At 35.7% G+C, this 25,575-nt stretch overlaps 1 protein-coding gene across 4 annotated transcripts in view; it reads left to right on the top strand.

Moving 5' to 3' along the window:
- Positions 1–23,475, top strand: part of flncb (filamin C, gamma b (actin binding protein 280)) — a 148,723-nt gene extending 125,248 nt beyond the window's left edge. For all 4 annotated transcript variants that reach the window (XM_028813192.2, XM_028813185.2, XM_028813176.2 and 1 more), the window contains 10 exons: positions 2,741–2,863; positions 4,184–4,423; positions 5,581–5,850; positions 7,663–7,800; positions 8,010–8,125; positions 11,805–11,937; positions 19,059–19,235; positions 19,490–19,708; positions 21,959–22,162; positions 22,361–23,475. In XM_028813192.2, the coding sequence (XP_028669025.1) occupies positions 2,741–2,863; positions 4,184–4,423; positions 5,581–5,850; positions 7,663–7,800; positions 8,010–8,125; positions 11,805–11,937; positions 19,059–19,235; positions 19,490–19,708; positions 21,959–22,162; positions 22,361–22,548 (1,808 nt within the window). In that variant the 3' untranslated portion in view covers positions 22,549–23,475. The remainder of the gene's footprint in view (positions 1–2,740; positions 2,864–4,183; positions 4,424–5,580; positions 5,851–7,662; positions 7,801–8,009; positions 8,126–11,804; positions 11,938–19,058; positions 19,236–19,489; positions 19,709–21,958; positions 22,163–22,360) is intronic.
- The last annotated feature ends 2,100 nt before the right edge of the window (positions 23,476–25,575 follow it).

Here is a 25,575-nt window from a genome sequence, read left to right as displayed (position 1 = left end):
CGACTGTCAGCAAAGAACGGAACACAACATATTATAATGCAAATATACCTCCTTTAACAATACAAATACTCAGGATGTGCCAAGATTTTTTGGCAAAGAGAATTTTAGAATATGTGTCACTTTGATGGTGGGGTTGCGTGCAGCTGGCAGAGGACACAGAAACAAACAATAGCGTTGATGCAAATGTGTATTGTGAAAATACAGTATATATAAATAACAAATAAATTAAATGCAGTGCAGTTATTCTTTGAATAAGTAATCCAATAAAAGCAAGTGCTTATTCTTAGTATAAGTTAAAATCAGTTAATACATAATCAATAAATAATCCAATTCAAGAAAATGTAAAAACAGGAATAAAACCATAATACAGTTTTCTCTGGTGCCTCTTTAAATCTTCTCCGCCCCTGCTCACCCCTTAGGTCTACTCAGCAGGAGAAGAGACACTAGCAAGTGCAGCCAACCCTTTAAAACTGGTTTGTCCCCCAGACACTTTAGCTGGTCACCACTGGGGTATCCAAGCTCCACCACCATCATCTAACCACCATCTTTCTCTGACATCTATTGGATGAACTCCTAAGCCCTTCGGTCACTCCTGCTCCCTGGGTGCTCAGCAGGAGCAAATCCAGTTAGGAACCTAAATTCTGACCACCAAGCCTCTTGCCTAATGCACCAGCTTGCTCAACAAATTGTCCTCTTTCATGTCCATCCAAACTTCCTTCTTTGATTTTTCTCCCTCCTTTTTGATCACCTTGTCTTTTCGATTTCCCCTCAAATCATTTTTCCCTTTCATTAATCTCATCTAACTTACTCAGCTTCCATTTATACATTGTGGGTGCAGGTGCCTTAATAACAACCCACAGAGATCAATGAGGAAACTGGCTAAACTAATCACGAATTCACATGTAAATGTGATTAGCCAATTTCCTCACTGAATATTGTTGAATCTCCTACTGCATGCACCCACACCACCAAAGCCACACTGTTTTTATTTTCAAAACCTGCACTACCATGGACCCCTAACTCACTTCACCAGGGTCACGCCACTATTTACAAGAGGATGGACAAGGTGTTGTAGCAGATGTTGCAGGACTTACCACATGCAGCACACAAGAAAACCATATATTGGTTTCTGTGTGAGAAATGATACTCCATAGTTTTAAAGTGATATATACACTGCTTACCTTCTTCTAAATGCTGTGAAAGTCATTCATTGTTGACATAGTAAACCATTGTTTAGTAATGAACATTAGATATTTATATCTTCATTTGATTAGCCATCATTATTACAGGAATCATTGTAATAATGAAACTGTACTGTTTGTTTTTATTTACAGCTAGAAATATACAGGTCAAGGAGTATAACAAAAAGAGTTGTTTCACATAAGTCTTTCACATGACATTCCCAAACAAAAATACACCGAAAAATAATGATGAGTCTACTTAGTGATTAAACATAGCGTATAGTGATTAATACTAGCAGATGTCCATGGCTAGGGGCCTGCTTTAGGTTTTCATTTGTTCATGGGTTTGGACCTTACCAGTCCTGAGACTGTAGTCACTGTCCATAATATAAAAATGATTGTTTTTGTTCCTTAGCAGTTGGCAAATGTAGCAAAAATGAGTAAGCAAAGACTAATGTGATAATACCACGTAAGAGTGGGAAAATGTACGAAGCCAGAACAAGAGAAGTTCATTTCAAAAAATATATTACATGCAACAAGCAGAAAGAACCGTTGTTAGTCTTGACCATGGAGGTGAATGGCAATGCAAACCTAGTTTGTTATCTCCTGATTACTTCCAATTTTAATCATTTAGAATATTAAAAAACTTGTCACATTCATTGATCACTTGATAGTTTATCTGGTTTCTTTAGTTTGTTTTAATGATGCTTCTGCTGTTTGTCTTTCTGACAACTTTCCTACCAAAATCTTTTGCTGGTGTATGGTGCTTGCTCTGTATTGTGATTCTTTGGTAGTTCAGCCATCCATCCATCCATCCATTATCCAACCCACTATATCCTAACTACAGGGTCACGGGGGTCTGCTGGAGCCAATCCCAGCCACCACAAGGCGCAAGGCAGGAAACAAACCCCGGGCAGGGCGCCAGCCCACCGCAGTCTTTGGTAGTTCTCCACTATAATTACATATGTTTGCATATATTGCATCTGGTTGCTAATTTGACATACATACTTTCCTTTGTCAATTATATCTTAGTCAGTATAGTCCTATGTCACATTCTAGAATTAAAAACAAACAATGCCACTGCTGGTAGTAGTCATTAGAAGGTGATTCTCAAAGAAAAGGAAAGCGTGATACATGACAAAAGCTTAATACTGGATGCAAGTTAATGCTGTCAGTTTGAGGTACCAGTAATGACAGCTGTTATTGGGCATTGAATAAGCAGTTTATGTATTGCTGTAAATATTTTTTCATCTGAAGTAAGAGTTTCTATTTTTTGTGGTTGTATTACTTTATTTTCCTATATTTTGTTTTGTGTTCATATCAGATATTCACATACATAAATGCACCCAAGCAGCTACATGGTTCAAAGTGTGTTCTGTCAGATGTGTCCTTTGGGTAAGCAGGTAAAAACAAGCAACATTATCAACATTAGAAATGTTAAATAGCCACTCTAGTTAGATTCTGGACATTATCTTAACCTAAACAATAATTATAATTATACTTTTTACAACTATTTATAGTCAATAATATACACTAATGATGTAAATTCTTACTTTTAGGAAGCCCATTTACAGTGAAGGTGATTGGTGAAGGACGTATGAAAGAGAGCATCACCAGAAAGAGACAAGCACCATCCATTGCCACTGTTGGCAGCACTTGTGACTTAAATCTTAAAATTCCAGGTAAAAAACGTTTTCTAGCAAATTTGTATCAGATACATTTATAGATTTAAAAATAAAATTATTTCATAAACTATAAAGTAAATGGCCAAGGATTAAAAAAAAATAAGCACCTCCTACCATTGACTCCCTTATACAGTCAGTAACTTCTATTTCAGTTCCTTTTCTTTCTTTCATTTTTTTTTTTTGTAAATGTACACTGCACTTTCCAGTTTATTTCAGCCTTTACCTTTTTCCTCCTGTATTGTTCCTGGAATAACTGAAGCCATTCTAAACAGGAAACACCGGTTTGGCAGGAAAGCAGGGGAACAGCAAAGTCAGATTGCATGTTTCCAGTTTCCCAGTTCAACTGTGACCATTAGGAAATTATGCTAAAGCATTTTTGAGTGTGCCAAATAATAAATGTAGTCATTCCTGATGCAATTAGTGTAACTGATTGGTCATGCATGGTTCCATTTAAAAAAAGAACACCATTTTAATTGTAAAATTGCCATACATTATTATTCTAACAACATACAGTATTAGCTTGATAAGCCTATCTTCAGTTCCTTTCATTTCACAGACTTCTTGTTCTTTATGTTAACAGATTAGAACTGCAAAGGCAGGATTCGATTCTTAGTCCTATTCATTTTTATATGCAAGAGTATTAAGTATTTCCTATCCCCATTGGAACTGTGGGTAACAATTTAGGTTATGCAAGTATTTCTCATGCCCTACTGGTGAAACGACACCCTGTCCCAGGTTGGAACCTGACATGTGCCTGTTGCTGCCAGAATAGGCTGTAAAGCTGGATTAAAAAGGATTGGTAAATGGATATACTGTATTAATGGATGAAGTATGTCCCAGACTATGCAATGCCACAGTGATTAATACTGTTTCCTCGTAGCCTCAGAATCTTTCCCATTGTGTTTTTGTGATTTTTCTGCAAATACTTTGATTTCCTTCCATATCCCCAAAGTGGGTCAGTTAGTGTTAACTGTAATCTTTAAACTGACTTGTTGTGAGAATGTCCTGCAATGGCCTGGCACATTGTCCAGAATCTGTTCCTCCCCTGAACCGCATGTTGTTAAAATTTATTCACTCAAGGCGCTTATTTCATTTAAAGGGTATGGAAAAGTAGTGCAAGAATGAAAAATGTTTCCCAAGAAAGTACTAAAAAAGTAATGTAAATCTTGCACTGTGACAGTTTTTCTACTGCTTTATTAGTAGAAAAGGTTGCTCTTTTAGAAAGAAATCTTTACAATCCTTTTGTCTGCTAAACCCATCTTCTTCATTCCTTCTTTTCTTTCCTCTCCTCTTTCTCTCCTTCTCCTCTTTATTTAGGAAACTGGTTCCAGATGGTGTCAGCCCAGGAACGCCTGACACGTACTTTTACACGCAGCAGTCACACCTATACACGCACTGAGCGCACTGAGATCAGCAAAACGAGGGGAGGGGAGACCAAGAGGGAGGTGAGGGTGGAGGAATCCACGCAAGTTGGCGGAGACCCATTCCATGATGTCTTCGGAGAGTTTCTCGGCCGAGAGAGCCTTGGGACGTTCAGTGGCATTACAAGACAAGAGGGTGTGTGTGTGTGTGTGTGTGTATAAATGCATGAAATTATTGTCTAGAAAATTCAAAGACACACCAAGTTCAGGAAAGCAAGAATATCATGATATGTGTCCAGCATGATTAAAGGACATTTATTGGTGTGTAATATTATAAAAACAGATACTTGGATTCATGACAATAAGAGTCAATACAGGGTATTAATTTTTACGTTACGAAAACTTTAGCAAACCCTTCTTTAAATTTGGCTCTTTAAAATGGCTGTAATACACTAACTTCAATAGAAATGAATGTGTATTACCCAGAAATTATCAGTCTTGTTGTAAGTGATTTCTTCAAATACTGTAATACTGTGTTTCTTCATAATACAGAATATAATACATATTCAGTTGCTTTTTGGCTAGGAGCAGAAACTTGGAAATGGCCAAACAATACTTTCTTTTGGCCATTACATGTTACAGGTTTAGTAAAACGTGTTCCATTAGCATTTCAGTCTTGATTCAGTCATAGACTTAACCCTTTTATTTTATACATATTTTTACTGGCAATAAAATACTTATAGAATATATTGCCAACTGCACCACATAATTGAAGCTTTCAGAAAATGTATGCATCATACTTATACAAAGTTTTTTACAAATGGTGAAATGGTGTTCTTACCTGTGCTGCAGAAAATTGATTATCCAGTTACATTGACAAGATAAAGCTATGAAGGCTTGTTTCGTAGTACACAACATTATGTTTTCCATGCGCTATGTATCTTTTGTTTTCTTGAATTGAATGCTCCTTTTTTCTTTAATAAACAACAATTCTAAAGTTCTCAGGAGCTCAACACTAAAAAAGTGTTTTACCTCCAATCTCTAATTCAGGCAAAAACTAAATAAATGCAATATTTAACTGCCTGGAAATTGCAGCTGTCCAGGAATAGTCTTTTTTGCCAAATAAAACAAACAGGCGTTTCTGCTGGAATTTTTTCATTAAATCTGCATGACTCTTTAGTCCTTGTGTGATTTGAGAATCTCTTCTGATGTAATTGGATATTTTATTCTATTCTTGCTGTTTACCAGTACAATAACAAAAATGGGATATTGTGAAATAATTGAAAAAGGATAGCATGGCAGAAGTCACAGTGGGAATCTAAACTTCATTTACATTCCTTGCCCTTTTTTCAGGAGAAGCTGGCACCCAAGAAATGACTGCACAAGTAACCAGTCCTTCTGGCAAAACCAATGATGCTGAAATTATTGAGGGAGAAGACAGCACCTACAGCGTGCGCTTTGTGCCTCAGGAGATGGGTCCTCACACAGTGAATGTCAAGTACCGTGGGCAGCACGTCCCAGGCAGTCCCTTTCAGTTCACAGTGGGGCCACTTGGAGAAGGGGGTGCCCACAAGGTCAGAGCAGGTGGCACTGGGCTGGAGAAAGGAGTGGCAGGAGTTCCAGGTATAGCCGTTTCTGTTTTTATATGGTATTAATAGATGGTTTTGTTTGGGATTTGTTTTAACTATATTTATAAATTCAATTATTTTTTTTCTTTTTTGTGTAGTGTACTTCACAGAGTATAGGCTGAGTGCTTACACATCTTAACAGCTGTTTTGCCCCCTAACAATAAATAAATTACATAATTTAACAATTTAATTACAATCATCATCATCATTATTATGTAATTGTTTATTTAGTAATTTATAATTATATATTCATCATAAAATAAATGCATTTAGTAATTATGAAACCATACAATTTTTACAAATTAGGTTATGTGCTTTGAGTTTCTCAATAGCATGTGCATTATAAACTGAGAATGAACTGAATTTCATTCTGCTTGAAACATACATTGCAGACCCCTGTTTTACTAGAGACATTCCTCAAAAAGTTAATGTTTTAGCTCTTGTTTGGCAATTAATGTTGGGAACAAGCATTTAAGGCAGCCTTACTACTTGAACTAACATTAAAAATAACTTTTTTCAGTCAAATAATAGTGTGTATATATCTTTAAGACTATTTTTGTACTGTTGAAATCTAATCACTAGTTCTTAGTTACAGTAATAAACTATCACTGCAGCCATTTCATCTGTAGTGTGATATTTTTAGAAAATGTCATGTGTACACCTGTCTCTTTTATCAGTAATAGGAAATAAGAATGTAAACATAAATATAAACCACCAGTAAGAGGCTTTGTATATTTAATAACTAAAACTTTTTTTAAAAAGTAGAAGTGGTTTGAATCAGTTTCCAACTGAAGAATTTTTTCGTTCTCTTGATAATAGTAGTGTAGTTAGTGCAACTGCCTCATCTTAGTTACAGTATAGGCCAGTCTTTGGTGAACAACGTACAGTTTTCATCCCTACTGACCTCTTATTAAGAGGGGCATATATTCTTGGTTAAAATATTTTAGCTTATAAAGGCTTGAAACTCCCCTAGTATATTAACATATTATATAGTTTTACATAACAGAGTTTCTCTGTGTATAAAGTAAATGTAGATTACTTTGATTGTTTTTTTTAGAAAAAACAGAATATATACATACACCCATGAATAAATGTTGGGGAGCCAACCAGGTTGTCCCCGATTAATCCAATTTAGGAAAAATAAATAAAAATGGCCACTAAAGGTACAAATGTAACTGAAAACTCCAAAACAAAAAGAAAGCCATCAGGCAACGTATTTCAGTCACCACAGGAGCGCCATTCTGTGGTGAGTACTGTTCAAAATGGAACACCTCCTTCTGGCAGTTCTAGGATTTTTAGGTTTGCGGGCCAGAAGGGGCAGAGTCTGTTGCCCTCACTGGGCATCTGCTCTTTGCTGCAGAAGAAATAGACAAGAAAAAGGTTAGCGCCAGCACCCCATATTCATTCTGCAAGTGAGTGTGGATGTGTGTGTCCTATGATGGACTGGCTCCTTTTGTGCACTCAGATAGTGTCTAGCTCCCCATGATCTTGTGTCAGAATTGGCAGGACCTGCCCCTTGAGTATTTGGTTCTGTATCATTGGGGAAACAAAGCTAACCACTAAAAGATTTTTAAAGAATTTTCAATCAAAAAAGTTTTTTTTCATTTATCTAAAACGACATAGAGAGTGATAAAAAAAATCTTTCTATAGTACTTAAAATATATAATTCAGAGACTGACATTTCTCTGTTGTAAGACTAAATGCATAAAATGAAGGAATTTAGAATATTAGTTGAAGTACAGATCAGCAATGGCTAGAGTCTGCTGTATTTTTCAGTTCCAAAACTGAAAGTTGTTTTTTTCTACAGCTGAGTTTAGCATCTGGACAAGAGAAGCTGGTGCTGGTGGTCTTTCCATAGCAATTGAGGGTCCAAGTAAAGCTGAAATTTCATTTGAAGATAGGAAAGATGGGTCATGTGGTGTATCATATGTTGTTCAAGAGCCTGGTAAGTTTTTATTTTTGCTGTTATTGACTTGTGACTTAATACACATTAAAATATGAGAATGTCTAAATTAAATCAGCTGTCCGACAATATCTGTTGGCCAAAGAGACAAGTTTTTCTCAGAAATCTAAGGCATTTATATAATATAATTGAGCTTTTGTAGCCTGTATTATCATGATAATTATTTAAAATAAATATTGCTTTCATTCAAGGTGATTATGAAGTTTCAATCAAGTTTAATGATGAACACATCCCAGACAGCCCTTTCATTGTGCCAGTTGCCACTCTGTCTGACGATGCAAGACGACTCACAGTAACAAGCTTACAGGTAAATGGCGGCACTAAAAGCAATATTTGATTTTTCTGTAATGCATGTTTGAGTAGCACTACAGCCTTACGGAACCAGAGCCTTGGGTTTCACTTCCAAACTACAGCATTGTCCATGTGGAGTTTTCTTGTTCTATTCTGTCTGCTTGCCTTTCCCTGGAACCCCAGTTTTCCTTTAAAAATCTCCAGAAATGAGTGTTTCAGGTTAACTGGTGATTTCAAATCACCCTTGTGAGTGTGGCTATGAGTGTGAGCATAAATGGACCCTGGGCACCTTAAGAAGAGCAGTTTCCAGTGCTGCTAGGATAGGCTCTGGACCCCCATAAGCCTGAATTAGATTAAGTTAGTTTGAGAATATTATGTTGTGTTATTTCTATGCTGTATGCATGCATGTGTTCAGAAAACATCGGCACTTCAGCTTTGTTGTTTTTAACAATATTAATTGTAGTCACAAAAAATAAAATGGAATACAGGTGCTTGCTAACTAATAAAGACATAAATTATGTATTGTTTTTAATTAAATTAGTGCAGCTTATGTTGCTTTCATCAAGAAACAGAAGCCTTAGGGTTCAGGATGCTCAGCTTATTAAATGAGACATGGTTTCATTGTCAACAAAGCCAACATTCCATTTCTGAGCATCTCTTAATAAATCCTTGGCATGCATTTTGGAAAAAAATGGAATGCTGAATCATGAATAAGAAAATGTTAGTTTTTGTTTGTTGAGTTAATTTATCCTTCTACGGAGCTCTTCCCTCAGATCAACCTCAGACCGTTGTCAGAGACTTACATATAATAATCAGCAACAGAATACATTTACATAAACACACACATATCTATTTATATGTACAGTTACAAAAAACAAAAAGTCTTATACTGTATACTTTATATTGCCTGATTCCAAAGGATGTACTTAGAAAACATTCAATTTAGCACTTTTGTGAGCAAAATTAACCCGTCAGAGTTAATGGGCCAAGTGACCAGTCACTGTCTCCTAGTCAAGATAAAACTAGGATGATGCAAAATCATCGTACATGGATGTGAAAGCAACATGATGAATATGAAAATAACTGCTCCTGATAAGTTACATAATAATATTTTATATAATTAGCTAACTGGCTTTTTTATAACACGAACAGCTAAACCCACATCCCTAATGCTAACCTAAAATAATGAGTAATCAGTTTAGGTTCTAATGCGGATATCAGTAAAGTATCTGTTAAACAAGCGCAAAGATCTTTTCAAGTTGTTGGGGCCTATAGCTAAAGACTCCAGGTCTTACATTACAATTCTGAAAGACATTATAAAGTTTATACTGCAGAACTCTTTACAGTAAACTGTGAATTCTGTACTCAAAGACACAAGCGGAAGTCAAGAAGATGTACGTTAAAAATTCAATCTAGGAAATACTTCTTCACTGAAAGGATTGTTAGAAATGAAAATGAACTCCTGAGTCATATAATTAAAGTGGAAATCTTGACAATGCTTCAAAAGTATCTGAATGAGATACTGGGAAAATGTAGTTATTAGCTAACCAAGGAAGCTTGTTGGACTGAATGGTCTATCATTTGTCAGATGTCTTTATGTTCTTCTCTACATTTTCTTATTTTCTTTACATGTTCTTCTTTACATTTTCTTCCACTTGGGAAGGTAGCAGTAAGTTCTGATAGGTAATGGGAACAAGAATCATTGACTGTCTTTAAATGCAAGCCAATGTGAAAGTTAACCTGTTTTAAGTTGGCAAGCCCTAGTTCTGGTATCAGTTCTTTGACAGTATTTAGAAGTAAGTTAAAAATAGAATCATTTGAAGATCAAAACTCGTTAAATGAACAAAACTATAAAAAGATCAAAAGTCGTTATCTGAACAAAACTATAGAAAACTAAAGAATAGATTTACGTCAAATATTCAGCAAAGCTAATATTTTTTTTTTTTTTTTAAATAAAGGCAATTCAAGTATTAGAGTGTGTATAGCTTCCCTATAGGAAAGGGAATATATCAGTTGTTTATAGGTTCATAGACTTAGTGTTGTCATGTGTGCAGAGTGATTGAAATTTTTACTTGCAAGTATTAATCAACATGTCACACTCCCCCTTAATTAATGAGTTTAACTACTTTGGTGAATGAGTGAAATTACAGAGTTTCAAAAATAGTTGGGGCACCAACCAGGCCACCCTGTTTAATATCTTTTCTGGGTCTAAGGGAGATGCCACCTTACAGGGACAGGCTCCTTTTATATGTTTTTATATGTTTTTAACTGAGGGGGCCGGAGGTTGAGGAAATGATGGGGCTGTGGTCAATTGGCTTCCTGGGACATCTTTTCTGCGCTGAGAAGGAAAGAGACATGACAGGTCACAATAATGCCCCCTCTCTCCCTGGGGGCTTAAGTTTGAAATAGAATAATTTGAAGATCAAATGTCATTATACGAACAAAACTCTATGTGCAGTATCTTAAACAGTGGATAAAGGAATAGTATGACTAAAGAATAGATTAACGTCAAATATTAAGCAAAGCTAATATTTATTTATTTTTTTTTTTACTACTGCATCCCTGCCAACAAGGTGATCCTGCTGTCCTTACTTGAAAATATTTAGGAACACGCCTCACTTTAATACATTCTTTGAGTAGAGCATTTACATTATTGCTTGATAAAAAATTTTTGCATTGATATGGACTTCGGGCTGAAGTTAGCCTCTCGAAATGTTATAATTGTGATTTTTGCCTTCTGTTCTGCGTTGCTGTTTGTCCTTCAGGACATTTTTGACTAGATATTGGGTGGGGGGATTAACTTGGTTATTTTAAAATGTTTAGAGCTGCATAAAATGTACGAAAATATTAACAATTTCTTAAAAAATACAAATGAAAGTAGTGGTGAGGTAGAGATTTAATGAGAGATGATAATGGTACAAGCAGAACAGATACTCTCTCCCACTACATGTCTTGACATTGTACTTAGTGGTGTGATAAGACATTAGGTGATGGCTGTGACATCCTGCTCTGTATGAATGCATGGGATCAGATTCTTTCCTCCATAAAATAGGTGAATACCTTTCTAAAACAATGTTAAAATAAAAAGAAAGGGTACTTCTTCTTTGTAAATGCTTGTTTTGAAATGTATGTGCTTTTTTAACTTTTTAATCCACTTTCTAAATACGTTTATCTAGTATTAGGTTGCCGTGACGTGAAAACTATATAAACTAACAGAAACAAAGAAAGAACTAAACCTGAATATGGCATCAGACTTTTTTTTGATTTAATAAAGGAATGTTTCGTAGACGTAGTTGTAATTTTTTGGATCATTAGTTATACAAAATTAATGTGAAGGGCTGTTAGAATGTCCACACTCATACCCAATTCTATTTGTTTATCAATTTACATACTGAAAGAACTAGACCATCTGATTTTGCTTTTCTATTTCGATTAAATGTTGGTAGAACCTTAGTTGTTATGGGGACTTTCATTAATGTTTAGTGTTCTGTTACAAATGCAAACTGCCCTTGCAATATTGTAAGTATTGTTATTACATTTTATTGTTTATTTTACTTCAAATTTGGACCATGGGGCATTCGTAGCTCTAACTTCATGGACACGTTTTCACAAGTAATGTCTCTGTATGACATTTCCATATCTAGCAGAAATAACCAAGTAGTTAAATCTGACACTGATTACTTATCCCTCTCCAGGAAACTGGGTTAAAGGTCAACCAGCCAGCATCTTTTGCAGTACAGTTGAATGGAGCCAGAGGAGTGATTGATGCCAAAGTTCACACGCCTTCTGGTGCAGTGGAAGAATGCTATGTCTCTGAACTGGACAGTGGTGAGTATATGCTTATTTATAAAGTAATAGTATCTACTCCCTCTGTGAAAGCTTAAAACTAAGCAAAAATGAATTGTTAAAAAGAAACATAATTAATAAAATTCAAAAAGAATTAAGCCATGTACTCTATGTTGATCTCAAATTATATGAAAGTGTCACACCCACCATAATTGCTCTCCTATAACCAGGGCACCTAAACCAGGTATAAATTTGAGCATCTCACCTTTAAGACCAGTTCTCTCTTTAGTTGAGGATAATAACATAACAGTATTCATGGCTCTCAAGTCTGTCATCACACAGCCTCTTTGCCCAGTGTCTTTTGAGTAGGTTACAATGCCTTTTGCAGTATCAGACCATTATTTGAAGAAAGTGGTATTTCTTTGATCTATTTCATCTGTTATCACGGGGAAATTAATATGTTTTGTGTAACAATCCCTTTAGACATTTATACATTGACCAGCATGAACCCAGTTGTACAGGGTCTTACAAATCTGAGAAAAGACTCTGGGATAAAGGCAGATCAGTGTAGGCTGAAGTAATTTTATCTAATGTATGTTGAAAATGGATGGATGGATGGATGTATGTATTTATTTAATGTAGTTTCACAATAGACATGAAATATGACCAATTAAAAATCCCAAAACATTTTAAATCTATGCATATGTAAATCTTCATGCTAACAAGATTAATCACTGCAACGTGCATTCTTGTAGCTGCTGCAACACTGCAATCAAATGTAATTCAAAATACAACTATAGTGTAGTTTACTGTGCATTGAATAGTGTATGTCCCATTCACACCAACTCTAAACATATATTTTACTGCAACTTGTTGCCATTAAAGAAACTAAGAGTCACAATTTGATCAGCTTGTGGGAGATGCAAAAAAGTATCCAAAATTAACCAGCAGCATGTAATAATTCAAGATACAGAGGGCTAAACCAGGTTCATTTCATTGCACATATATGTAAAAATCTAAGTTTTTTCATTTATTAGACTTTGGCAGTTTAAAATATGTGAAACTCCGTAAATCCAATACAAATCACTACTTTTTCTTTACTTGTCATTCTCCTCTGTCATCTTTTGTAGTGAAGTACTCGTACTGACAGGACAGATTATGGGATTGTCCGTGGAATATACTGTGTCTGGTTTTATTTTAACTACAATAAAATGTGCATGTGCATACTGCCTGGAGACATGTGTGACTTATTATGCCAAGACAGTGCACTCAATTAAATTTGTATGCACTACTTTAAAAAGTAAATATACATACGACCTTGTCTTGTTCTCGGATTTAACTTTACATCCTGGATCACATTGTATGTAATGTTTTTAAGTGTTCTGTGATCTATCTAAATGACTGTTTGCCAGACTGTTAAAAAACTATCATGATGACATACTTCCAGAGTATTACTGTGTGTTCCTAGGTGTTTTCACAGAACATAAGTCCTTATTGTTCTGCTGTGCTTGAGGTGCTCGACTGCTCCATTTACAGACAATGTAAATCAAAAGCAGTTGTTTTTCATTATTTTGTAAATGACAGTAAGTTGTTTCTTACATAAAAATAAGGCAGTTTTTCTGATTATACAACATGTTTTTAAATAACATTGTAGACCAAAGGTAGGATATTGAATCTGATTAAATCACCTCCATTACCACAGATGATCTGTAACAGAGTCATTCTTTATAAAAGAAACAATTTATGGCATGCTTAGGATATGCACATTTTTTACATAAAACATTAAATGTAGACTCTTTTAGATTTAAAGTCATATACATTTTGAACACACTTTAATTAACATAGGTTCACCAAAAGTTGCCAAGCTTGTAATGGTGGGTTTGCTTTCTTAACTGTTGACTGCAGCAACCTGAGATCTGTGGGGCATTTGTCAACTTCATAGATATTGAATGTATAACAGAACCGTTTGACTATTTATGCATCATGTCACATAAATATGAGCCTAGTACAAAGTGTCAGTAATACACTAATACAAGTAGTGTCCTCTATTTATCTATCCACTAAACATCTGAGTAATTATTTTGGCTTGCTGGCCTCAGTTTATTTTTTTTTTTACCAGTGGTGCAGCAAACTGGAGCAACATAAAGTATGTTACATTTAACTTTAGGATTTTGTTATCTTCATCAGCAAAAACAAGGAACTGGTTATAGAATTTCATCTCGCTGAAGAGCCTCTATGTCCAGTCACTGTTCAGGGAGTAGGTGTAGAGTTTGTCCACATCAATGACAGGTTCTACTGGTCCCGGAACACAGAGGAACAATATAAGAAAGTGTAGAGCAGGGGCTTTTTCCTTAGGAGATGGTGTTCCTTTAATATAGGAAATGACATCCTTCACATCTTCTACAACTCTGTGATGGCCAGTGTGATTTTCTATGTTGTGGTGTGCTGGGCCAGTAACATAACTTCAAGAGAGGCCTATCGAATGAACAAGCTAATTAAAAGGACAAGCTTAGCTTTAGGTCCCTAGGAGGTAGTAGCAAAGGAGAGAACTAAAATAAAACTGAGTGCCATTATGAACAATGCTGTACACCCTCTCTCCTACATACTGATATTGAGGACATTCACCCCACAAATTATTGAGTAAAATTATGTCAAGAAATGCTGCTGGGGCTCCTTTATACCAATAGCAACATGCCTCACTGGGACTGGGACTGCCAAGTCAATTTTCTTTACTTTAATTTACAAAATGTCTTCCTTTTAGTCATTCTGGAGTGTATTCAGATCATAGTGGGTGTGTTTATTTATTTACTAGCCATCCCCCGCAGCTCCAGCAGCATAGTAGTGAAACAGGACAGTGATGAGGGTCCTGCTGGGCTCCATACTCTTGATGTCACATGTCCCCCTCCCCTTGGCCCACAACCTCTGTCTCGGATTAGCGTGAATAAATCGTTCCTGCAAGCAAACTATGATTCTTAGCATGATGAGAGAAGTCGCAAAATCAACTGGAATGTTCAAGCAAATTGAAAAAGCCTGATCTACATCTGTTAAATAGTTCTCTTGTTTACTAGCTAAGCGGATGTAAGATACGGCCTAAGGCTGGAGCATTAGTGAGGAGGGCCCCACCTCTCTCCCCTTGACCTGCTGCATCTCTCTTGGATTCATGCAAATAAATCAGTACAGCAAGCAAACTATGATACTTAGCGCAATGAGAGAGGTCGCAAAATCAACAGGAATGTTCAAGCAAATTATAGAAAAAAAGCTGATCTAAATCTGTTAAGTAATTCTCTCATTTGCTAGTTAAGTAGAGGTAAGGTACACACCCCTCAAATGGAACATGAGTGAGGAGGATCCCGCCCCCCTGCCCTTGGCCTGCTTCATGTCTCTCAGATTCACACAAATAAGTCAGTACCGCAAGCGAACTATGATACATAGCGCAATGAGAGATGTCGCAAAATCAACTGGAATGTTCAAGCAAATTATAGAAAAAAACCCGATCTAAATCCGCTAAGTAGTTCTCTCATGAAAAGAAGACAGACAAACATTGGCTTTTATATATAGAGAGATTTATCAATCAGAGCATTATTTGAATTTATTTATAGAGCTTCTGTGAAAAATTAAATCTCCCCCTAGGGACAAATAAAGTTCTGTCTATCTTCATTTGTCTGCCTTTAAATTTATACAGTATACTTATAAGCATTGTGGATGCAAAATGATAAATCTTGAATATTTATATTTAGATTAGAATATACTTTATTTGTCCCCAAGAGGAAATTAAAATTTTACAGAAGGTCACAAAAAAAAATAAAAACAAACAAAAAACACACATAAAAATTTCTGACAACAGAGAGCTGCTGCTGTCAGTAACATTGTAGGTTGCAACAAGATGAGGTCAGACCTGCTCAGATTGTACCACAGGCTTTTTTGGTTTATTTAATGGTAATGAATCAGGAAAATGTTTAATCTGAGCAAATAAAGAAGTATACCCTTTTTAGTTTGTTTTAAAGGCCCACACTGGGATACATTTTTTTTCTGGTAAAAATGGAGTGTTTCGTTTTTGTTTATTTTGGCAGCACATATCTAATGGATTAAACAATTTAAAAGATAATTGGCTTTAGTCTAAAGTACATTAAATGAAGCATGGTCTGAAAAGCCATAATTTTTACCTTTCTTCATACAACTTGGGTGACATTTTCCATAGAAGAATAACAGCAGATGCCCTGGACTCTCTGTAAGAAGTCTTGGTCTTCTTTGCCAGGAACTTGTCATCACTGATTAAATCAGCAGAAAAAATGCTGGAGAGAAAGGGTTCCTGGGAAAGCACAGGGGACGGTGTTTTACCTCAAATTACACTGCTAAAGTAGCTGTAAGATTAGATGTCAACATATCTGAATTCCTGTTTTCACACATTTGTACTGATAATTAGGATACTGATTTAGTATACCATGTTGCTTTCATTTGCTAAAAATATATACTGTCAACTGTATTCACGGGTGACAGTCTCAATTCAATTTAACCTGAAATCATTTCAAATTTATACGGCTCTTTTAATAGTAGACAGACACAGAATACTGTACCTGTACAGATATACAAATATGAGGCTGTCATGGAAAATTGGTCAATAAAGCATGTGCCACATTTACATACTTACATACCAATACTGAAAAAAACAGCGCAGAAGCTGTCAGCTCTTCTGTGGAGTGAACATTCGGATCACAAATAGCAGGCTGATGATGATCAAGACAAACGTACATTCAAATATAAGAAATTTGGCAAATTCGAAAAGACGATTCACTTCATTAAAGTCGATTGCTTAAGTAATGGGAAAATTGTTCCAAATAGTTTTCAGATAATTTTTTAAAGTCTTCTGAATCAGCTGTTAGCTTTGGTAGTTTATTCCTGATTCTTGCAAAGTTTTTTTTAATTTAGCGCACTTCCCCATAATTTCCACTAATGTTTTTAGATAAGTAATTCACTCTTTAACTGAAAATTTAAGAAGCCCCTTGAGTTGAGCTGTTCATTTTTTAAACCTGTTGCATACCTTTAGATGGCTGAAGAGACCTATTCGTTTAAAATGAGGTATGAAGCAGGCGTCAACCCTTCATGGAGCACACTAACACAAACAGCAACACTTGCTCACGCTGGGCCAAATTACAATTGGCAATTATCCTAACATACAGTACATTATTTTGGGATGTGTTGGTAAACTAGGGACCTAGGGGAAAAAATAAGTAGGCATGGGATGGCTGTGTTAGATCCCTTGAGAATCAAATAAATGGAGCTGCAAGGCAGAAGAGTTCACCACTGCACCATCATGCATAAATACATACAATATATGCACCATCATATCATTAATAAAAAAGATAACAGAATATGCTTTGAATTTTCAGAGTATAATTTAATTTGAAAGTTTATAAAATTAAATGATGAGATTGCAAGTTCAATTACTCTTTTTTTACATTATTTATTGTAATATATCTCTAAATTCAGCTGAGGAAAATAAAGCACAGTATAAATTGTGGTAAATATGTATACATAACTACAAATGTATAAACTATAGAAAGGTGTTGAGTTGTTTTATACTTTCAGCAGCATTTCAGTCGTGTATGCTGAATTTCATAACATTAGAGATAGCAGAAACAGATAGTAAAGTGTTTGATCTACAGCAATGGTGAACATCAGTCCAGGAGGGCTGCAGTAGCTGCAGGTTTTTGTTCCAACCCATGAGAAGTCATATATTGCTGATGAAACACTTATTGATGAAATATCCTTTTTCTTCTTCATTTTAGTTGTGCAAAATGTTGTTAAGGTTTAAAACCCTTACTGGTTTATTTTGATCTTAAACAGCTGCAGTAACCGTTTTTAATTCTCCTTTTTAGCAATAAGATGCAAATGACAAAGGAACCAGCAGTTCTCCATCTAACTTTTACACCTGTGTGTAGTCATTGTGCGTGATTTGGTTTAATAAAATACTTAGTAGGAAGCTGAAGACAAAAAGTGAAGGTCTGAAAATTACTCATCCATTTTAGGCTTCAAATCACTTGGATGATATCCTTAGAAACTAAAAAAATAAAAATGTTAAAACATTAGCAAGTTATGAAATTAAATAAGATCTGTTATTGGCAAGGAAAGGTTTCTAATTAAGCAACTGGGTTGGAAGAAAACCTGTAGCCACTGTGGCCCACCAGGACCAACGTTGCTCACCCTTGATATACAGGATATACAGTAAAATTAATTTCTTTCCTACTTATTTTACAACTCTGTCAAGTCTGTGTTTGCTGTATTTTTGATATATAAGATGTGAATGTAAAACAGATATGCAAGGATCAATACAATTTTTGTGAAAGAGGGCAGCAAAAATCTGCGGTGGGTTGGCACCCTGCCCAGGATTGGTTCCCTGCCTTGTGCCCTGTGTTGGCTGGGATTGGCTCCAGCAGACCCCCGTGACCCTGTGTTCGGATTCAGCGGGTTTGAAAATGGATGGATGGATGGGCAGCAAAAATTTCTGGTTTCAAATCTGCAGACATAGTCAGCGTTTAATTTGAAAGAACAATAATATAGCACTGTTTCATTACCATGCAAGTCAAGAGTTTATATGATAACATAAATGTAACAAGAAGAGTGGAGCTTTGATGAGATGTTTTTGAAAAGTACAGTATTTTAATGCAAGTGAACTTCTAGCAGAATAACACATTGCTTGTAATTGAGTACAATTCCGTATGTGAGGTTTCTTTAGTCATTAGTTGGGTATTGTGATGTCTGTTTCACAGCAGTTCATATTAAATTTGTCATTTAGATTGGATTACTTTTGTTTGAGGAGTGCTATCATAATGTTCTTGGTCATTGTCTTAATGATCACAACTAAATATACCTTGGAATTATGACTGAAATATCCCAGGCTACAATAATATGTCCCTGAGGCATTTATATAAATTGTGCGCTAAACTATAATAGGAGAAGGGATAAATATGAAAATATAGCAGAAGTTTGTTTCTTTTGATCATATAAAAATATAACATTTACTTTTACATTTTGAAATGTTTTATATATAGGAAACATATAGCTTATTCTAAAAACGCTCTTTGTATACTTAGATTTAGATTTTAAATCTCAAGGAAAAAATACTTCAAATGTAACAATTTTGTTTAATTTCCCTTTTGATGTAGATAAGTATGCAATCCGGTTCATTCCACATGAAAACGGTGTGCACTCCATAGATGTGAAGTTCAATGGCAGTCACATCCCTGGGAGTCCTTTTAGAATCCGAGTGGGAGAACCTGGTCAAGTGGGAGATCCTGGGCTTGTCTCGGCATATGGTCCAGGCCTTGAAGGCGGAGCTACAGGTACATGATGATGCTCTTTACCACTTTGATAACTTTATAAAGAACACCAGAATGTATACATTAAAATAAGAGACAGTAATATTTGTTTTTTTAATTAGTATTACCAGGACATATGCATAGTGCACATGCATTAGTAATAAGAAAATGTATATGTTAAGGTGGGATATATCACATCAAAAAATAGTTCTTTTGGTGTATTCGTTGCTGATGCATAGACAGTATTGTTAATTTAGTACTTTTTTCATTTTATTTAGGTGTGCCTTCAGAGTTCATTGTGAATACGTGCAATGCAGGTTCTGGAGCATTGTCAGTGACTATCGATGGCCCCTCAAAAGTTAAGATGGACTGTAATGAATGTCCAGAGGGGTACAAAGTCTCATACACACCAATGGCTCCTGGCAACTATCTTATATCTATCAAATACGGTGGCCCTCAACACATTGTAGGAAGCCCTTTTAAAGCAAAGGTGACAGGTAAGAATCTTTTTCTTTTACATTTTAAATCAACAGAATTTTATATAACTGAAGCACAAGTAAAAGGCCTATCTGCTTAACTGGTCATCTGATTCTTACATAATCATTTTATCAAGATTGCTCACCCACTTGTCTGGATGAAAAACACCATAAGGCATCTCTTGTCATTCAATTTCTCCTCCACAAACCTCCAGCCAGACAGATTCATTTAGCAACTGACAAAAATAACCATTAAACCAAATCATTCTCAGGGTTCACTTACAGACAAACACACAGATTACTTCTATGGTAAAAGATAGCCCCAGAAATTATGGGGTAGTCTTGGATTTTTTAAAATGTCACTTTCCCTATGTGGTTTGCAGTGATGGCTGAAAAAAAAATTTTAGTGTCATGTTTTCATCCAGAACAGAGCTAGCAAAGTTTATGCTTTTATGCAACTGGGGTGGTGACCAACACTTGACAACAGCAAACAATATCAAAGAATCCATGAAAAAAAGTTCATATAACTCGAATTTTATAACCCACATCAGGTCTTCCAGTTGTATCCTCAAAACATGCCAAAAGTATGCATTTTTGCTAAAATGTTGTTAAATCAATTTCTCCAGGAAAACAAAAAGTAGCCCACAACCCATAAGCCATTTCACACAGGGTTGTGGTTTGGAAGATAGGAATCTTGGCCAGTGTGTCATGTCACACTTTTCACTGAAAAAATTTTAATCTAAGCCAAGTGAAAAGTATTTAAATCATGATATTAAATATAGTTTTCCTTATTTTAAGAATTATTACCTTATCCCAAAATTTGTATTTTTTATTTTTTAGCACTAGGGTGTTGTACCAATGTTAGCCATTATGGATGTAATGAGTACTCAAGCAAAATGACACCTTTTATTAACTAACTAAAAAAGATTACAATATGCAAGCATCTGAGGCAACTCAGGCCCCTTCTTCAGGCAAGATGTAATACATATTACATTATTACAATACTATTATTAAAGCATAAACTTTCTGGCTCTGATCGGTATGAAAACATAGAACATGAAAACTTTTTCTCTCTCATCACTGCAAACCAAACAGGGTGAGTAACATTTAAAAAAATGAATCATTTGTGGGTGGAGTATTTTTTGAAATACAGTGCCCACTGGTACTATACAGTTCGAACCAAATATAATACTGTGAGGAGAAATGGAAGTGTTGGGATCTTCCAGAGATTCTGTAAAGGCAACAAGGAGTTTTAGATGTTTTTCATCATTCCAAGCTTTTTTCTGAGTAATGCTTCTGCAGGCAAGCATGGCTCCAGACTTGGGTCCAAGAATATACATTGTCTTTCAACCATCACAGGTCCAAGAATAAATGCTGACTTGCAGCCATTCCGGTGTTTATATAGTGATGGTGCTGAAAGGGGCAGGGCTTCCAGGGGGCACCAGGAGTCAGGTTGATACTCTTCCAAGTGCTCCTTTTCCATTCTCATTCTGGAAAAGGATGAACAGTCAGTGTGTGCATCCCCATTTTGTTCTCCTGATTGGGCCCCCCAAAACACTCCCACAACGCACATGCACAACACCACATATAACATAATAATAACAAAAGTAAATATTGAAATATAGTGTAAACATAAAAGCATCTTCTTCTTCTTCTTCTTCTTTCGCCTGCTCCCATTAGGGGTTGCCACAGCAGATCATCTTCTTCCATATCTTTCTGTCCTCTGCATCTTGTTCTGTTACACCCATCATCTGCATGTCCTCTCTCACCACATCCATAAACCTTCTCTTAGGCTTTCCTCTTACATGGCAGCTCTATCCTTAGCATCCTTCTCCCAATATACCCAGCATCTCTCCTCTGCACATGTCCAAACCAACACAATCTCGCCTCTCTGACTTTGTCTTCCAACCGTCTAACTTGAGCTGACCCTCTAATGTACTCATTTCTAATCCTGTCCATCCTCGTCACACCCAGTGCAAATCTTAGCATCTTAAACATAAAAACATCATATTTTTTTAATCAATGAATGTGTTTTTAGACCAGTCATTGCTCTCAGACCTTTAGTGTAAGTAAAGTTATGTAAAGACTGTCATTAATAAATTAATAAAACATGAAATTGTCAGATATTTCTGAAGATAACTGCACAACACAAGAGTAATTCATATTGTTATACTGTATATGCTTACACCAGTGTCATTTAACCAAGTGCATACTGTATTATATTTTTTCACACTAAAATGTTGGCCATGTCTACAACTTTTTTCCATTTAGGTGTTCGCTTGTCCGGTGGTCACAGTTTACATGAAACATCAACAGTGCTGGTGGAAACCGTAACAAAATCAGCCACCATGGGTGCTTATGGAGCAATGCCAAAATTTACATCGGATGCCAGTAAAGTTGTATCTCGAGGTGCTGGTCTCTCCAAGGCCTTTGTAGGACAGAAAAATATTTTTACAGTAGACTGCAGTAAAGCAGGTAAGAGACTGTTGGTGCATTGTGTAGACTTAATTTTATTTACGTTTTTAAATAATATCCATGATTTGGTTTAAGTCATTATATAGCATACTCAATTTATTTTGCTTTGTTGGGTGGTCAACTAAAGTGATGTATACTTTACAAAAGATTGTGAAAGTTATATAGTTATTCTGGACTTTTCTCTGTTTGTGTTTTCAGGGACTAATATGCTAATGGTAGGAGTTCATGGTCCTAAGACACCGTGTGAAGAAGTCTATGTGAAACATGTGGGAAACAGAATGTACAACGTAACATACACAGTCAAAGAAAAAGGGGACTACATCCTTATTGTGAAATGGGGGGATGAGAATGTACCAGGAAGCCCCTTCCATGTCACTGTGCCTTAATCACACCCTTGTGTTAAGCTCTTAAATCCTTATCTTTGCTACCCAATGGACTTAACCTGCAAAGTGCCTAGAAATGAAGAATTTTTTTTAAATTTTGAACAATGTGCCAAAATATTATATCCAGACTTTTTTAGAAGCACTAAGGTGTTTGCCGTGCATGTTGACACAATACTGACATCACAACCAAGGAAATACGCACTAAAACTGAAACACCCCTTGATTTACTTTCTGCCTTTTTTGTTAGTTTCTTTTATAAGGTTAGTCCTTATACTGAGTTAAAAGTTGCTTTTTGGTTATATTTTTATATTTTTGTTGAATAGCTATGTGAATTTTTTTAAAGATATTTTGGTTCCAGATTGTATTGACTGCAGTGTGTTTTCACAGCTTTAAAGAACAAAAAAAGCAAGATTTATCTATGAAAACTTAGCAATCTAAACACAGACCTGGCTTGTGTTAGATGGTGGCCAATATAAGCTAGAAAATCAGAGGTTACTATCCAAGGAAACTAAATGTTTGCTAGGATTAATTTATTTTGTGAAAAAGTATATTTAATAGTGTCTTCAGTTTGCAGAAGGAAATGTTCAGTGTTGCAATGTTACAACCTCAACAGCTGTGCCACCATTCTTTAGATATTTTTTCAGGTACTGTCTGAAAAAATAAAACATTGAAAGTGACTTTTGACCCTTCTAAAAAAGTGACTAAAATTAAACATGTGAACCAGATGTAGAAATGTTTTAAAATTTTTGAATGTTGAAAAAAAACAAGCTTGCTTTGAAAGCAGTGTTACAGTGTGCCATTTTATAGTGTTTTGTATGTATTAAGAGAAAATGAAAACTACTTGTTTGATATTCTGTATTAACCTACTGTTTGGTAAGATTCTGCAGATATAAATAAAGTTAACTGCTAACTTGCCATTGGGAAAAACAACAGTTGCCTTGTCTTATTTTTTGCAGCGCTGCGACACTGTATTAGGTTTTGCTCTGATGGTCTGCCTTGTTTGCTTAATCATTCTGGCTGTGACTCAGCAGTGCTGGTGTGTTAATGTGAAGAATGAGATGTTCTCTGCTGCCATCTAGTGGCCAAGTAATGTAATTACTGTTGATAAAAAAGTGGCTCATTTTTTGGTGAAATACAATGATATTTTAGTGTACGTCCAACTGTAAAAAACCTCACACTGTTCAGTGTGGTGCTGAGGTGTCACCCATTTTACGGCTGCACTCGGATCTCAATCCGGGTGGTTTGCCATGTGGTAGATGCGGCAATGCTCTGTAATCAGTGCATCCTCCCAACCCCTTGCTCTCATCGGTATGTGACTTGAGACATTAACATTCTACCTTAATGTTTCAGTTTCAAATACAGAATATAAAAATATTCAAACATTTTTCAAAGAATGTTGTTAAAGATATAATGTATAATCAAGTGTCCTGACTTGAAAACAAAATTATTAATTTATTATAACATTTTCCATGTACCTAAAGCAAGTACCTAAATACACCAGATGTGAAAGTCTCAAAGGTTGACTTTTCTCTGTAAAAACATCAAAAATATAAAGATTATGTGAAAATGCTGAGAATAATGGGAGTCGGGAACCATTTCTGGCAGCCACAGGTACAAAACAGGAACCAATTCAAGATGTAACATCAGTCATTTAAAAAGCACACCTCTTATACATAGCAGCTGCTGCCTCACAATAAGGAGACCAGCATTCACATCCCGGGTGTTCCTCCCTGCATTCTTCCCGTTTCCACTGGATACTCCGATTTCCTCATACTGTCCAAAGACATGCAGATTAGGTGGGTTGGCAATGCTCAATTGGCCTGGCTGTATGTGTGCTCGCCCTGCGATGGACAAGCACACTGTCCAAGGTTTGTTTCTGCCTTGCACCCTCTGCTATCTGGATTAGGCTCCAAATCTATCTACAACCCTGGTCTCAAAACGACATGACCCTTATTCATGTAATCATACAGGGACAACTGAGAATTACCATTAACCTAACATGGATATTTTGTAGATAGGACAAAACCAGAGCCTCAAGAAAGAAGCAACAGAGACATAAAAAGAAGTCGGGAGCAAATCATTTAGCCTTTTCACCTCCTTCTTTTTGAAAACCATCAGTTCCACATTTAAAGGCTCCCAAAGTACTACTATCTGCCACACTACTTGGTAATTTGTTATTATTTTTGGTTTTCTGTGTTTTGATGTTTGTGCAAAATTTATCTTTAACCAGCTTCCATTTGTGTTCCTGCGTTCTTGAATTCATTTAAAGAAACAACTGGGATCCACTTTACTAATTCCACTCACAGTTTAGTGATGAATGAAATGACTTGTGAGAATATGATATGCAGTGAAACACAAAGAGTTTTCAGTTTGCAAAAAAATTCACAAAGCAAATTGTGTTTCATTACAAGCAAAATCTGTGCCATTAACACACTGGTAACATCCAGCTTGGACAATGATGCAGTACAGTATACAGTTTATTAGCACAATTGTAATGAAGGCTACAATCTCTTAGACAGCAACATGAAAGGTCTGTGGATTAAGAGTACCTGTGTACAAAGAGAAGTCATAATTACTCCCGATTGTTTGCTTTCCTTTTTCTTGATGTACCAAAGCTGCATCATATCCAGTAACTAAAGAAATATTATCAGGGATTAGCCTAAACAATGCTGGAGAAGCCTGCATTGGTCAAACTTAAATTTATTTAATTTTAAGAATAGTAGAGATATTAAGTTTGTTTCTGATAAAAAAAAGCAATACGTAACAACTATTAATTGAACTGCTTCTTACTTTTGATATGTTATTGAATAAGGTGTAATATGACATGCTTTTTTTAAAATTAAAAGAAAGTACCAAATATACTTGCATTTAATTTCTCCTGTGTATAAGTTGGGGCTTGATTTTACCTTATAATTTCAAGTATTATATAATGTCGGTCATATAAGTCGAATGTGGAAAACTCACGCTATTGGTCCAAGAGATTATGATATGCTAACGCCCACCTCAGGGAGTAACCACAGAGCACACTGC

This window comes from Erpetoichthys calabaricus, chromosome 1 (genome assembly GCF_900747795.2).
Source record: "Erpetoichthys calabaricus chromosome 1, fErpCal1.3, whole genome shotgun sequence".
Classification (NCBI taxonomy): domain Eukaryota; kingdom Metazoa; phylum Chordata; class Cladistia; order Polypteriformes; family Polypteridae; genus Erpetoichthys; species Erpetoichthys calabaricus.
The sequence above is the reverse complement of the archived record's forward strand: the minus strand, read 5'-3'. Positions and strand labels throughout refer to the sequence as shown.